Here is a 14,509-nt window from a genome sequence, read left to right as displayed (position 1 = left end):
AAACATAGTGCAAATAGCTAATAAGCTTATCACCCATACAAAATACAAGTGGCGATAGAGCTTGTCACCCTACGCATTTCGGAGTGCTGGGAGTCTCCTTTCACAGGGTAGATATATAGCATAGAGCACAATTATATCAGAATACAATACTGTAAAGGTGTAGCGTGGTATTTATTTAAAAGCAACAGAACAGGTCAGGTCAGGTCAATGTAGATGGCTTCCCAATTTCCAAGGCTCTCACAGATAGATAATATTAAATATGGTGCTAGGTCCTTAATGTCCCCAAGAAAGGCCAACCGGGTACATCTAAGATTAACATTGGGGCGAAAAAAACGCCCGGCCCTGAAGTGGTGGTGCAGGTAAGATAGATGGATTGATGGGCTTATATGAGGGATTGAAAAGAGATGTCAGATCGTCCGTTCGGCGTTCCACAGACAAAGCAGCTTTGTCTGCCTATGGGCAGCAAAAACGTACACCCTAGCACTATATTTAATATTATCTATCTGTGAGAGCCTTGGAAATTGGGAAGCCATCTACATTGCCTGACCTGTTCTGTTGCTTTTAAATAAATACCATGCTACACCTTTACAATACTGCATTCTGATATAATTGCGCTCTATGCTATATATCGCAGGGTGACAAGCTCTGTAGCCAAATGTATTTTGTATGGGTGATAAGCTTATTAGCTATTTGTACTATGTTTAGTTGATTACTATGTTGTTATTATTATATATTTTTTTTTCTATGATTTTATACCAACCGAATGAATAAATACATTTTCTATTTTACTCTATTGTTGTACATGCCTCCAAAGTCCACCACCAGGGGTCCCCCTTTTTCTAGCCTTACATGGATACCTAGTACAGACATGAGAATGTTTGCTATATATATATATCTTTTATATATCCTTTATACAGTATATGCAAATACATTTTTTATATTGGTTTGAGCTTTTGTTGCAGTATCTTAATAACCAATAAAACCTGTCCTCTAGTTCCCCAGACTCACCTGATGACCCCTATGAAGTTTTGAGAGCAAAAGAGATCAACAGGATGTTTGGCCCCAGAGGTAGCGCAAATGCATATGACATGGTACTGGATCTACATAACACCACCTCTAACATGGGAGTTTGCCTGATTGTCAGTGGAGTCAAAAATGCCATAGAGATGCATGCCTGCCATTATATACAGGTAATAACTGGGTGCAAAAAGACTAAAGTAGAGCATGGAAAAATTGTGATGAAAGGGTAACTTCACTTTAGTGGGGAAATAAACTGGCATAAAGAAAAAATAATATAGCGTATACAATTGCGATACAAGTCATATTGTAATTGAATGTTATTAAAAATTACCTTTCATTTTCAATCTGCAGCTTCGTAATTTTCTGAAAATGCAATGCAATATGGCTACCTGGAGGTGTTCTGTACACAGAATGTGTACAGAACGCCCCCCAGAAACATCCTTTCCTGCATGCGTGATTGGCTCACCAATTTTCCTAGATGTCACTAAAATATCACTAAGACCCCTTAAACACTGAGACGCCCCGGGCTTCGGCACTAGCGGCACCATTTGGTCGCTAGCGGCCGGTTTTAACCCCCGCTAGAAGCCGAAAAGGGATTAAATCCATCCGCAAAACACTGCTGCAGCGAAGTTTTGCCGGCAGTATTGCGGCGCTGCCCCATTGTTTTAACCACTTGTATACTGGGCATTTTAACCCCTTCCTGCCCAGGCCAATTTTCAGCTTTCAGCGCTGTCACAATTTGAATGAGAATTGTGCAGTCATGTGACGTTGTACCTAAATAAATTTTGATAATTTTTCCCCCACAAATAGAGCTTTCTTTTGGTGGTATTTGATCACCTCTGCGGGTTTTATTTTTTGCGCTATAAACAAAAAAAGAGCGACAATTTTGAAAAAAAACCCACAATATTTATTAGGGCCCTTTCACACGGGGCGAATCAGTGATGATCCACCCCGTAGATATCCGCTTGCTCAGCGGGGATCACTCCGTCCATCCCCGCTGAGCAGGAAGATGACAGGTCTGTCTCTGCACACTGCGCAGGGATGAACCTGTCAGAGCGCCGCTCTCCCCTATGGGAGATTGGATGACGATGGACCGCAGTGTCCGTCGTCACCCCATCCGATCTGATGACGGATGGAACAGTAGGTTTTTCCTGCGCCACACTTTTTCGGATCAGAGCGAGTCAGATGTCAACGGACATGTCACCGCTGACATCCGACGCTCCATAGACCTCTATGGAGCATCCGTTCAGGTCTGCCTGAAAAACTGACAGGCGGACCTGAACGGATCGGCCATGTGAAAGAGGCCTCACTTTTTGCTATAATAAATATCCCATTTTTTATTTTTTTTATAAAAAACATTTTTTTTCCTCAGTTTAGGCCGATATGTATTCTTCTACATATTTTTGGTTTAAAAAAATCGCAATAAGGGTATATTGATTGGATTGCGCAAAAGTTATAGCGTCTACAAAATAGGGGATAGAATTATGCCATTATTATTATTATAATTTTTTTTTTACTAGTAATGGCAGTGATCTGCGATTTTTATCGTGACTGCGATATTGCGGTGGACATATCAGACACTTTTGATACTGTTTTGGGACCAGTGACATTTATACAGCGATCAGTGCTATAAAATGCATTGATTACTGTATAAATGTGACTGGCAGGGAAGGGGTTAACACTAGGGGGTGACCAAAGGGTTAACTGTGTGTCCTAGGGAGTGATTCTAACTGTAGGGGGAGGGGTCTCAAAAGGGGAGGAGACCGATCATTGTTCCTCTGTAATGGGAATACACAGATCGGTCTCCTCTCACCTGACAGGACGCGGATCTGTGTGTTTACGTACACAGATCCACGTCCCTGCTCTCTGACGAACAATCGTGGGTACCCGGCGGACATTGCGTCTACCAGACACGCACATGTGGTCCCAAGTGATACGGCGGGCACGCACGCTCTTCACAATGCAGGGAATCCCAGGACGTCGTATTATGCCCACCCGGAGGGACGAAGGGTCCCTGTGTCATATGACTATACAGCAGTAGGGAAGTGGTCAAATGAGCAGGAGCGGTGGAGGAGCAGTGTATTCACCGCTCCTAAATCGCTGCAAAGAAGCTGCTGGCAGGACTTTTTGTGATGCCCTGCCAGTGCAGCGCCCCAGTGTGAAACCACTCAGGCTTTCACACTGGGTTTGCAGCTGAGGCCTTTTTCAAGCGCTATGCAGGCGCTATTTTTAGAGCTATTTTTAGCGCTTTAGCGCCTGAAAAATGCCTCCAGCGTGAAAGGGGTCTAATGCATTGTACACACGGTCGGATATTCCGACAACAAAATCCGTCAGATTTTTTCTGAGGGACTTTGTCCTAATCTGGTATTGCATACACACGGTTGGACAAAGCTGACGGAAAATCCGATCGTTCGGAAAGTGATGACATTCGTTCGTTACGATGGGACTACGTTGAGGCTAGTAGCCAATAGCTTTGGTCTCGTAATTTGATCTGCGCATGCATGGCATTGTCCAATCGGAATTCTCTACAAACGATCGGAAAAAGTCCGATTGGATTTTTTAGCCGGAAAATTTGAGATCCTGCCCTCAATTTTTTTCCGTCGGAATTTCCGATGGAAAAAGTTCCGATAGAGCCCACACACGATCGGATTTTCCGACAATATAATCCGATCGGACCTTTTCCGTCTGAATTTCCAACTGTGTGTACAAGGCATTAGACAGATTTCAGGCATCCACTGAATGTCATTTTTGGTGAGATACTCCCAATAGGAAATCACATCTAAAGGGATGCAGACCCAGAAGCTTACCTCATTAGTGTCCTCCACTCCCATTAGACTCACTTTCCCACATGGGCACAGACAAACACACAGAAATTTCTTCAGAACAACAACAGGTAGGAACCTGTTAAAATCATTGCAATACACATAGATCACCCAGTGGTGAATATTTTTTTTCTCACCAAAAGTGGAGTGATATATACTATACAACTTTTGTTGTTTTATTGCCTTTAGATTTACCTTCAACTATGTAGTGCAAGGGCCTGTCTGATTGCATACAAATTGAAAGTGTTTAAGTCTGATTTCATATTATATGGTTTTGGTAAATCTAAAAAATTACACAGATTGAAAAATAACAAAATAATAAAATAACAAAATAACAAAATAACAACTGGGTGGCACAGTGGTGTAGTGGTTAGAACTCTCGCCTAGCAGTAAGAAGGGTTGCTGGTTTGAATCCCAACCACGACACTATGCCCGCATGGGTTTCCTCCAGGTGCTCTGGGGGGATGTTTGTTTGTTACTTCCCACACTCCAAAGACATGCAGGTAGGTTAATTGGCTTCTGTCCAAAATTGGCCCTAGTATATGAATGGGGACCTTGGATTGTGGGCTCCTTGAGGGTAGGGACTGATGTGAGTGTGCAATGTACAGGAATATGGATAATTGTAGACACTCAGGTTGAACTGGATGGACTGGTGTCTTTGTTCAACCTTACTAACTATGTAACTCCCAAAATGCAGGAGGAGTGCAGAGGACGTGTTCGCAATTCTTCTGTAAAACTCAGATGGGATTGCAATGCAGTGGCTGCAATATTTAGATTAATCAGCTTTAGGCAGAAGTTCGGATCTGTCTACTTTCATTACTTGGTTGAAAAGCTTGGAGAACTTTGGCCTTGTCTGGAGCCTGGTAAACTCATTGTGTTAGGGTTCTGTTATGGCTTTTAACTGCTTCTGGACCAGCTGCAGCAGTATTACAGTGGCAGGTTGGCTCCCCTGCGCAAAACCACGTAACTACACGTAGGGTCGCTTGGCCCGGATAGAAGGCGCGCACGCCAGCTCTGTGTTTTTATACGATTTTCAGCATTCATAGAGTGGTGCACTGTAGCAACCATGAAATGTGAGTATCCTATGAAAGGGACGTTTGTTACTTCTTAATAAATATATATAAAAGAGTATTACACTATCTAGTTTCCTCTGTTATATTTTTATGTGGAAAAACGCACAAAGAACCAGCCCAGGATCTGAGTACAGATATTGAACCAGAGGTGGTTCAGAAGTGTGTTTTGACCAAGCTTTGCTGCAAGGTCACACGCTCTAAGGTGAGCGCTTATACCAAAGGGGGAGCACAAGAGTGGACACAAGCACACGGTTTTGATCATTTCCAATAAAATCAGAAGATTAGATTGAATTGGAATAGACTTTTTTTATTTTTTTATTTAGTGTGTGTTTATGCATGAAGATTTCTGTACATTAGTAGATTATTTCTGGTTTTGTACCATTTAAGCACTTTATAAAAGCGCAGTTTGTATATATAAGAGGATGCACTATATATAGATATGTATACAATATTGCGCATGGTCACTTTGCTGCTGCAAGGTATAATCGCTAATGATTGTAGTATGTATTATAACAGTATTTTTGATGCAGGGGTTATCTATTGAAGATTATAGTAGCAATAGCTTATGTGGTGATCACATGGTATTATCTAGATAGCAGCTATACCTAGAATATTAATATTAACTAATATATATATATATATATATATATATATTAGGGCTGTTACTGATTAAAATTTTCCTGTTCGAATAATCGATTTTATTTTTAATCGATTAATCGACTAATTTCGATTAATTATAACGCACATACAGTTTTTACAATTTTTTTTTATTAAACTTTAAGTAAAATGTAGAAAGTTAGTTTAACTTTAACTGTAATGTCCACATCTCCCCCATACTGTACGGTCCACATTTCCCCACATCTCCCCCCCATGCTTTATTGTCCACATCTCCTCCCATGCTGTCCTGTCCACATCTCCCCCCATGCTGTACTGTCCACATCTCCCCCCATGCTGTACTGTCCACATCTCCCCCCCATGCTGTACTGCCCACATCTCCCCCCATAAAGTACTGCCCACATCTCCCCCCATGCTGTACTGCCCACATCTCTCCCCATGCTGTACTGTCCACATCTCCCCACATCTCCCCCATACCTTAATATTCATGATTGTCTGCTCTGTCTGGAATAGACAGCAGGCAGACCTGTCCGTCCTCGGAGTAGACACAAGCAGGCGGGCGATTATGACATCAGCGCGCGCGTCTAGGCCGCCGTCGGGTGGACCAAGATGGCCGCGGCTCCGGAGCTAGGCCGAAGCCGCGGCCTTTCCTATGGGCAAGACCGCGGAGCTCACTCCGCGGATCGTCCTCGATCAAAATTATTTTGATCGATCAAAGAAATTAACGATAATCGAACAATTAATCGTTAATTTCCGCAGCCCTAATATATATATATATAGTAGCTTGCAAGAATTCCCTTAGTATATGCACACATGTAATAGGTTACTTACTACCTTTTATGGCAGTAAATAGTATACCGGACCCTGTTTCCAAGTAGGTGATGTGTAGCTGGAGGCCTACATTATAGGTCTTATTTATTACTTGGTTGCCTACAAGGGGCCTTGAGACTCCAGTATACATTCAGTCTTTTGCTAGTTATATATTTGGTATTTAGTATATTTGGTATTTAGTATATTAGTTAAATATATTTGGTATTCATATTTTTTAATTATATTGATACTTTTGGTAACTAAAGTGGCTGCCGTGGCCATTAAATCCCAGTTGGTGTCAGAGTGTCATATTCTGAGGGTAGGGTGGGTAATGGAGTGGCCAGGTAGCTTGGGGAAAGGCCTGACCTTCATCTTTTATACCCTTGTCGTGTGATCTTCTTCATATAACCCTTGACTTGAATCTTCTTTGTTTTATTCATTCTTCCTCTTTAGACTCGTCTTCCACATTATAATCCAAGAATATACGTGTATGCAAAACCTGGAGGAGACAGCTATAGCGTGGACTCTGTTGCCACATGTGGTCTTGGTGAGTGCAAGAAGCAATCTTATATTATAGTATGGTAAATTTAGTATGTTCCACTACCACAGATAAGTCTGCTCATTTTAACATCTGAACTCAAAAGGACCGATTCCCAAACATCTAAATATTTCAGCTAACTTGTCCATTTTATTTATTTCTATCGTCTTTTTGTGCATTTTATAAAGTAACGAACCTGCAAAAAATTGGATTTTTATATACAGCTTACCTGTAAAATCCTTTTCTTGAGAGTACATCACGGGACACAGGAGCTTCATTACATAGTGGGTTATATAGGCACCTCTGGTGATTGGACACTGGTTGACCTCAATTAAGGAGAATTCCTCCCCTATATAACCCCTCCCATCTGGGAGGCACCTCAGTTTTGTAGCAAAGCAATAAGAAACCACGTAAAACCCAAGAGGGGCGGGAGCCCTGTGTCCCATGATGTACTCTCAAGAAAAGGATTTTACAGGTAAGCTGTATATAAAAATCCCATTTTCTTGATCATACATCACGAGACACAGGAGCTTCATTACATAGTGGGATGTCCCATAGCAATGCTCAGATTGAGGGGAGGGAGACACAGATCATAAATATAGGCCGCCAGGGACCGGAGGACCTAAACTGCAGCCTGCAGTACACTGCGCCCGAAGGCGATATCCTCTTGCCCTCTGACATCCACCTGATAGAATCTGGTGAATGTGTGGACTGATGACCAAGTCGCAGCCTTACAGATCTGAGCCAGGGAGGCCTGGTGATGCACTGCCCAAGAAGCACTAACAGCCCTAGTAGAGTGCGCTTTCACCCGAAAAGGAGGAATCTTCCCCTTTAAACCATAGGCCTGAGAGATAACTTGCTTGATCCATCTTGAGAGAGTGGATTTTGACGCCGCCTGGCCCTTTTCTATAAATAAACAATCAGTTTTCCTTATCTGAGTAGTTGCTTGACGATAAATACTGATTGCTCTAACCACATCTAAAGTGTGCAAAGATTCTTCTTCTGTGGATTGAGGGTCCGGAAAAAAGGATGGTAGGATTACATCCTGAAATGGAAACCCGAAACAACCTTAGGCAGAAAGGACCTGTTGGGACGCATGACCACTCGGTCCTTATGGATAATTAAATACGGCTCCTTACTGGAAAGAGCTGCCAACTCTGATACTCTTCTAGCCGTAGATATGGCTACTAAGAAGACCAGCTTTTTAGTCAGGAGAGCTAAAGAAGCCAGGTGTAAAGGTTCAAATGGTTGCCCCTGTAAGGCCGAGAGAACCAAATTCAGATCCCATGGGCATACCGGAGGTTTAACTGGCGGTTTTGTCCGCATAGCCCCCTGGATAAAAGCCCGTACTAGGGAAAGCGGTTTTTGAAAAAATACCGACAGGGCCGAAATCTGCACTTTGATAGTGCTTATGGCCAAATTCATTTCCAGGCCTGACTGGAGAAAGGCCAAGATTCTGTTAATGACATACTTTCTAGGATGCCATTTCCTGAGTTCACACCAGGAAACATATGTCCTCCAGATCTTGTAATAAACAAGTCTGGAGGCCGGCTTTCTGGCATTGACCAGAGTAGAAAGGACTGGCCCCGAAAGGCCACGGTCTCTCAGAATGTGGGTCTCAGCAGCCAGACCGTCAAATTCAGACTGCGTAAAGCAGGATGGTAGATTGGACCCTGTGAGAGCAGATCTGGCCGGAGAGGGAGGGTCCATGGCCTGCCTACTGCCAACTTCATGATTTCTGCGTACCATGGTCGCCTGGGCCAAGCCGAGGCCACCAAAAGGACCGACTTTGTCTCCTTCTTGACCCTTCACAGGAACCGCGACAGGAGCGGGCTCGGGGGGAAGGCATAGATCAGATTGTACTGATCCCAGGGAACTGTCAGAGCATCTGACCCCTGAGCAAGTGCATCTTTTGTCCTCGACACAAACTTGTCCAGCTTCCTGTTGAACCTGGAAGCAAACAGATCTACCTCTGGAGTACCCCACTTGTGACATATGTTCTGAAACACGTCGGGGTGTAGAGCCCATTCTCCTGGGCACAACTGCTGGCGGCTGAGAAAATCCGCCTGCCAATTCTCCACTCCTGGGATGAAGACTGCAGAAAGACACGGAACATGCTTTTCTGCCCAGACAAGTATGCGATTCACCTCTTTTTGGGCCACCAGACTTCTGGTACCGCCCTGGTGATTGATATAAGCCACTGCGGTGGCATTGTCGGACTGAACCCGAACTGGGAAACCTCGCAGTCTGTAAGACCACTCTATGAGTGCCATGTAAACTGCCCGGATCTCTAGGATATTTATGGGCAGTAGATTCTCGGTCGCAGACCATTTCCCCTGCGAGCATGTTTCCTCCAATACAGCTCCCCAGCCTGTCAGGCTGGCATCTGTTGTGATAATCTTCCATGAGAGAGGAAGAAAGGTTTTGCCCTTCAGCAAATTCTTGGTTTGTAACCACCAGACAAGACTCTTGCGTGTCCCTGGGGATAGACGCATAGGAAGATCCAGAGATTGGGGCTTCCTGTTCCAAGCCGCAAGGATGCATCCTTGTAAAGGCCTTGAATGGAACTGGGCGAATGGGACGGCCTCGAAGGAGGCGACCATCTTCTCTAACAGTCTCATGCACAACCGAATGGAGGAAGATCTTCTGCCCAGAATCAGGCGCACCAGATGCCCAATGGCCAAGGCTTTTAGCCTTGGAAGAAACACCCTGCCCTGAGCGGTGTCGATGATCATACCTAGGTATTCCAACCTGGTAGTCGGTTGTAGGGACGACTTTTCTAGGTTTATAATCCAACCTAGGCGTTCTAGGTGTTCTAGCGTTTTGGTGACGCTGCGACTTAAGAACGCTGCAGTTTTCTCCATGAGAAGCAAGTCGTCTAGATAAGCCATGACGGCTATGCCCTGAGCTCTTAAGATTGCTAAGAGAGGGTCCAGAATCTTCGTGAAGACTTGAGGGGCTGTAGCAAGCCCGAACGGCAAGGCCACAAATTGAAAATGGCGCCGCTCTACCGCGAACCTTAGGAATTTTTGGTGTGCGGGAAAAATTGGCACATGGAGATATGCATCCTTGATATCTATTGATGCCATGAATTCTCCTCCTTGCAGGGAGGAGACCACAGTGCGGATTGACTGCATTCGGAAGGACCGGATGTGTAAAAACCGGTTCAGGTCTTTCAGATCCAAGATAGGTCTGACACTTCCACTTGGTTTTGGAACGGTGAAGAGATTTGAGTAAAACCCCGAACCCTGATCTTTCGGGTTCACTTCTACTATCACACCCTGGGATAGTAACTGATCTAAGGCCAGAAATAGCGGTTTTTGCTTTACTGGATCCCTGGGGATCCTTGACCTTAGGAAACGAGAAGGTGGAATCTCCTGAAACTCTAGCTTGTAGCCCAGAGATACTGAAGAGATCACCCACTTGTCCTGGATCTCTTCCTGCCAGGCGCCTGCAAACTGCAGAAGCCTTCCCCCCACTCTGCCGAGCGGGGGCGCCCCTTCACAAGGAAGTTTTTGGGCTCTGCTTGGCAGGCTTTCGCCCCCAAGTCTTTTTCTGTCCCTGGGCTTGACCTTGAGCCTTTCTAGTAGAGGAGGACTGAGAAGGCCGTCGCCACTGTTTAGAGCTTGATGCTTCGGGAGAGAGAGCACGCCTGAATGAAGGATGCTTGCTCTTTTTGACTGGAAGGAGAGTAGATTTTCCTCCTGAAATATTTTGGACGAACTTATCTAGTTCTTCTCCAAACAAACGCTCCCCTTTAAACGGGAACCCAGTCAAATGCTTCTTGCATGACAGCTCAGCTGCCCAATTCTTTAGCCATAGGGCCCTTCGCATGTGAACCAACATAAGAGACAAACATGATGCTTGTTGGACGGAATCCAAAATCGCATCAATTATGAAACACAGAATGTGAGGCAATTCTGTATAATTTTCTACTTCCTCACTGGGAAGGAGCCCAAGCATCTGTTTAACCTGTTCCTTGAGGAACTGACACAACCCCACGGCTGCGACTGTAGGTTGCACCACAGTGCCAGCCATGGAAAAGGAGGCTTTTAATAAGGTTTCCAGCTTTTTATCAGTTGGATCCTTGAATACCTGCGCATTATCCAAAGGACAAGTTAGGTTCTTATTCACACAAGAAACAGCCGCATCGACAGATGGGACCCCCCACTTCTTGGTGAAACTTTCCTCCACAGGATAATGCATAGAAAACCTTTTAGGAGGAGCAAACAGTTTATCGGGATGTCCCCAATCCTCATACATCAATTTATCCATTAAAGGATGAATTGGGAAGGAATAGGCAGTCTGTGGGGCTTTCCTGACTCCCAGGGAAGAGACAGAGGATGTAGCGACTTCAGCAGCAGGCATTCTGAATGTGGTACGCACCAATTCAGTATAATACTGCACCTGTTTTCTGAGCGCCTGGGAGGAGGGGACTATCTCCTCTTCCTCTGACACATCCGACTGCTCATGATCCCTATCCAAAGATAGGGATCCCTCCTCATTTTCAGAAGAATCATCTGAGAGAGGGATATCAGCAGAGGGAGGGGATCTACCCCTTTTCCTGCTATCTTTTAGGGAAGCAGAAATAAAATTCATGATTCTCCCTTCAAAACCCTCCAATGTAGCCCTAAGGGAGTCCTCAGTGACATAAACCGGGGCTGCGACATTAGGAGAGGCTGCAAAACCCGACAGGGGCACTGACTCGTCTTGAGAGGCTGGCTCCAGTCTTGCAGGGGGGGGATGGTAATTTACAGGCACTTTTGGAACCCCTGGACCTAGGCGGTGATTTACCAGTGCCCTTATTACCTCCCCCTGAGACCCTCTTACGAGGAGACATAGTACTAGGCTACAAAGCAGAGGTACTAGTACAAGTGCAATCACCGTTGTGCTTAAAGTCTCACAATAATATATATGCTTAAATTGCACAACCTGATGCTGAGTAGGTGTCTAAGATTTGCCTGGATCCAATCCCCACGGATGCTTACTGCCCACAGCTCCTGTGTCTCCAATTACAGCCCCCTGACGCTCTGGGCTTTTAAAACTGCCGCCTGGCGCCTGCGCAGTACAGCGCCGTGCACACTGACGTGCACGGCTCGCAACCACACCCCCCCCTCCTCCTTTAGGCCGGGAGCGCGCCCGGCGCGCGTGCCCACGCGCGTGCACGAGGACCGCGGAATCCAGGGGGGAAGGAGAACCCAAAAACGGAGCTGCGTGGGACCCCTGAAGTTTTTACCTTATTTGTGGCAGGGACTGCAATGGAGACGTGAGTTAGCTGGAGAATCAGGCTTTCACTGAGCATGTGTATTGAAAAGGCATGTAAGTATGCATCAGGCTGCTCTTACTCCCTCTAGTGGTGGAAACCAGGTAAGACATACAACTACTCACAATGAAGAAATCCATTCATATAATTAAATATACAGGATAACTTCCCTTACCTGTCCCCGCCGCAGGAATTGCTGAACCAGACAAATTCCAGCCTTCACCCATCACGGCGGGTATTGTTAGCCAACCTTCAGGTATATCTGGGGTTCCTTCTCGGAAGAACCTCCCACCTGGGCCATGTAGAAAGCTCTGCCAGAAACTTTCGTGCACTCTGTATAAACAGTACACCAAGTCTGGTTTTCCCAGAGCCCAGTCTTCCAATGGAGAGGACTTACAGGCAAAACCTTGCTTCTTCGGCTGACGAGGCCCGGGTACCATACCATCTTGGGAGTCAAATATCGGCCCGAGGTATGGATCCGGTTTATTGTAGCCCTTAGGCCCTCGCAGGGACCTTCATAGAGCTAAAGTTTTACGTGACCATCACCATAGACACTGGCGAAAAAACTGAGGTGCCTCCCAGATGGGAGGGGTTATATAGGGGAGGAATTCTCCTTAATTGAGGTCAACCAGTGTCCAATCACCAGAGGTGCCTATATAACCCACTATGTAATGAAGCTCCTGTGTCCCGTGATGTATGATCAAGAAATTAGGATTTTTGAGCTTGCTGTAAAAGCTAATCTTGGAGTCCACTGTGGTATGCAGGTAGTCTTAAACCTTCAGGTTATATTTTCACCTGCAGAAGGTATGGACACTGGTAAAAAAAAAAAAAATGTACGCCTGCCTACTACTAGTATGTTTTACTTTTGTAGCAAAGTGCTGAGAAACATGATCATACATGCAGAAGGGTGGGACTTCAAGAAATGGGTTTTACGGAGAGTGCAAAAATCCTAGTTACTTTCTCATCCATTAAGGGGCACAGAAAGTCTTAAACTTTTGGAAATTTCCAAAAGCAGTCAAACATATGGCTGAGCGGCACAACAGACCTATTGTAACAAAAAAAAACTAGGGACTACCTGCAGTTTAAATAGTTGCCTGAAGGATCTTACACTCACGGCTGGCATTAGAAGAGGCAGAGACTTCCACCTGGTAGAACTTGTTAAAGTGGATGTGAACCCTCACAAATACCCAGTGAAGTGAACAGCCTCAGGTGATGCACAGAGATGAAACAAATCCCCCCTGCATAAGTTTTACATGTATATCTGATGTCTTCAGCTTTAGAAAGTGCACATTGTGTTAGAATTTTCACGCCCTCATTCAGTAGTAGCAGTGTAGTGTTGGATTACACTGGAAGACAGCTGATTGGTGGAAAGGCACATCCCCCCCCCCCTCCAGATAGACAGAGACTTGCAGAGCTGTCCTTTGAGTAGAGCAGCTTTCTGCTAATCTATTTATAGCACCCACCCTGACACAAATTGCAGGCTTGTTATATCACATGTGTTGGAGAACTTGTCAGAAGTTATCATGCTGATAACCGAAGAATGCAGCAGGAGAAAGCCAGGGGACGTAGAGCTTTGAAGAGCGATAAGAAAACAGCACAGATATATGTGCCCAGGTCAAATTTCATGAATCGGGTTTACATCCACTTTAACAAGAGAACATGTGCACAGAAGACTAAATGGCAGTCTTACTAATCTGGAAAACAGACTTAGTGGAGTGAGCCTTAACAAGAAAGTGGGGAACCCGATCCTTAAGAGCATTAACTTGATCGATGGGCTGCCTGAGCCACCAGGAAATGGTGGCACAAGAAGACATGGCACACTTTTTTTTTGGGGCCGATCCCAAATGACAAAAAAGGGAATCGATTTTTCTGAAGGAAGTGGTGACTGAGAGATCAGCCACACATCCCAAACCACATCCAGACAACGGAGGGAAATTTCCTTTTGATGAAGCCAGACAAAAGGGACTGGAGAAGTGGAATGTCCTGATTACAGAGGTTGGAAAGGCTAAAAGGTTTTTACCTTAAAGCATTCTCTGCATTAAAAGAGAGGTATGGGTTTTTTTTGTTTTTGTTTTTTAGAAATCATACTTACAGTAGGTGGATGCAGCATCGGTCCGATGCTGCATCTGTCCCCGTCAGCTCAGAAGTTAGTTCTTGGTGCTCGGCTGTTGGCTGAAAACGGGTCACAGGAGTGCAGAACAAACTGCACTCCTGTGGTCCACAGGAGAAGTACAGCCTAACAAGCTTTTTTTTTTAATATTAGTTTTCAAACAAACATTAACAATATACCAAAGAAAGGGTACATATCAGTCAGTTTGCAATTTAAGATGACAAAAATATAGACACAAATACATACCGAGAGGGTAAA

The 14,509-nt window shown here is 44.8% G+C and overlaps 1 protein-coding gene across 2 annotated transcripts in view; it reads left to right on the top strand.

Moving 5' to 3' along the window:
• Nucleotides 1-14,509, top strand: part of ACY3 (aminoacylase 3) — a 144,075-nt gene that overhangs the window by 85,156 nt on the left and 44,410 nt on the right. For both annotated transcript variants that reach the window (XM_077454688.1, XM_077454689.1), the window contains exons 3-4: nucleotides 995-1,190; nucleotides 6,794-6,887. In XM_077454688.1, the coding sequence (XP_077310814.1) occupies nucleotides 995-1,190; nucleotides 6,794-6,887 (290 nt within the window). The remainder of the gene's footprint in view (nucleotides 1-994; nucleotides 1,191-6,793; nucleotides 6,888-14,509) is intronic.

The sequence above is a fragment of the Lithobates pipiens genome, unplaced genomic scaffold, assembly GCF_037356315.1.
Source record: "Lithobates pipiens isolate NorthernLeopardFrog02 unplaced genomic scaffold, aLitPip1_a1.2 Scaffold_25, whole genome shotgun sequence".
Classification (NCBI taxonomy): Eukaryota; Metazoa; Chordata; class Amphibia; order Anura; family Ranidae; genus Lithobates; species Lithobates pipiens.
The sequence above is the reverse complement of the archived record's forward strand: the minus strand, read 5'-3'. Positions and strand labels throughout refer to the sequence as shown.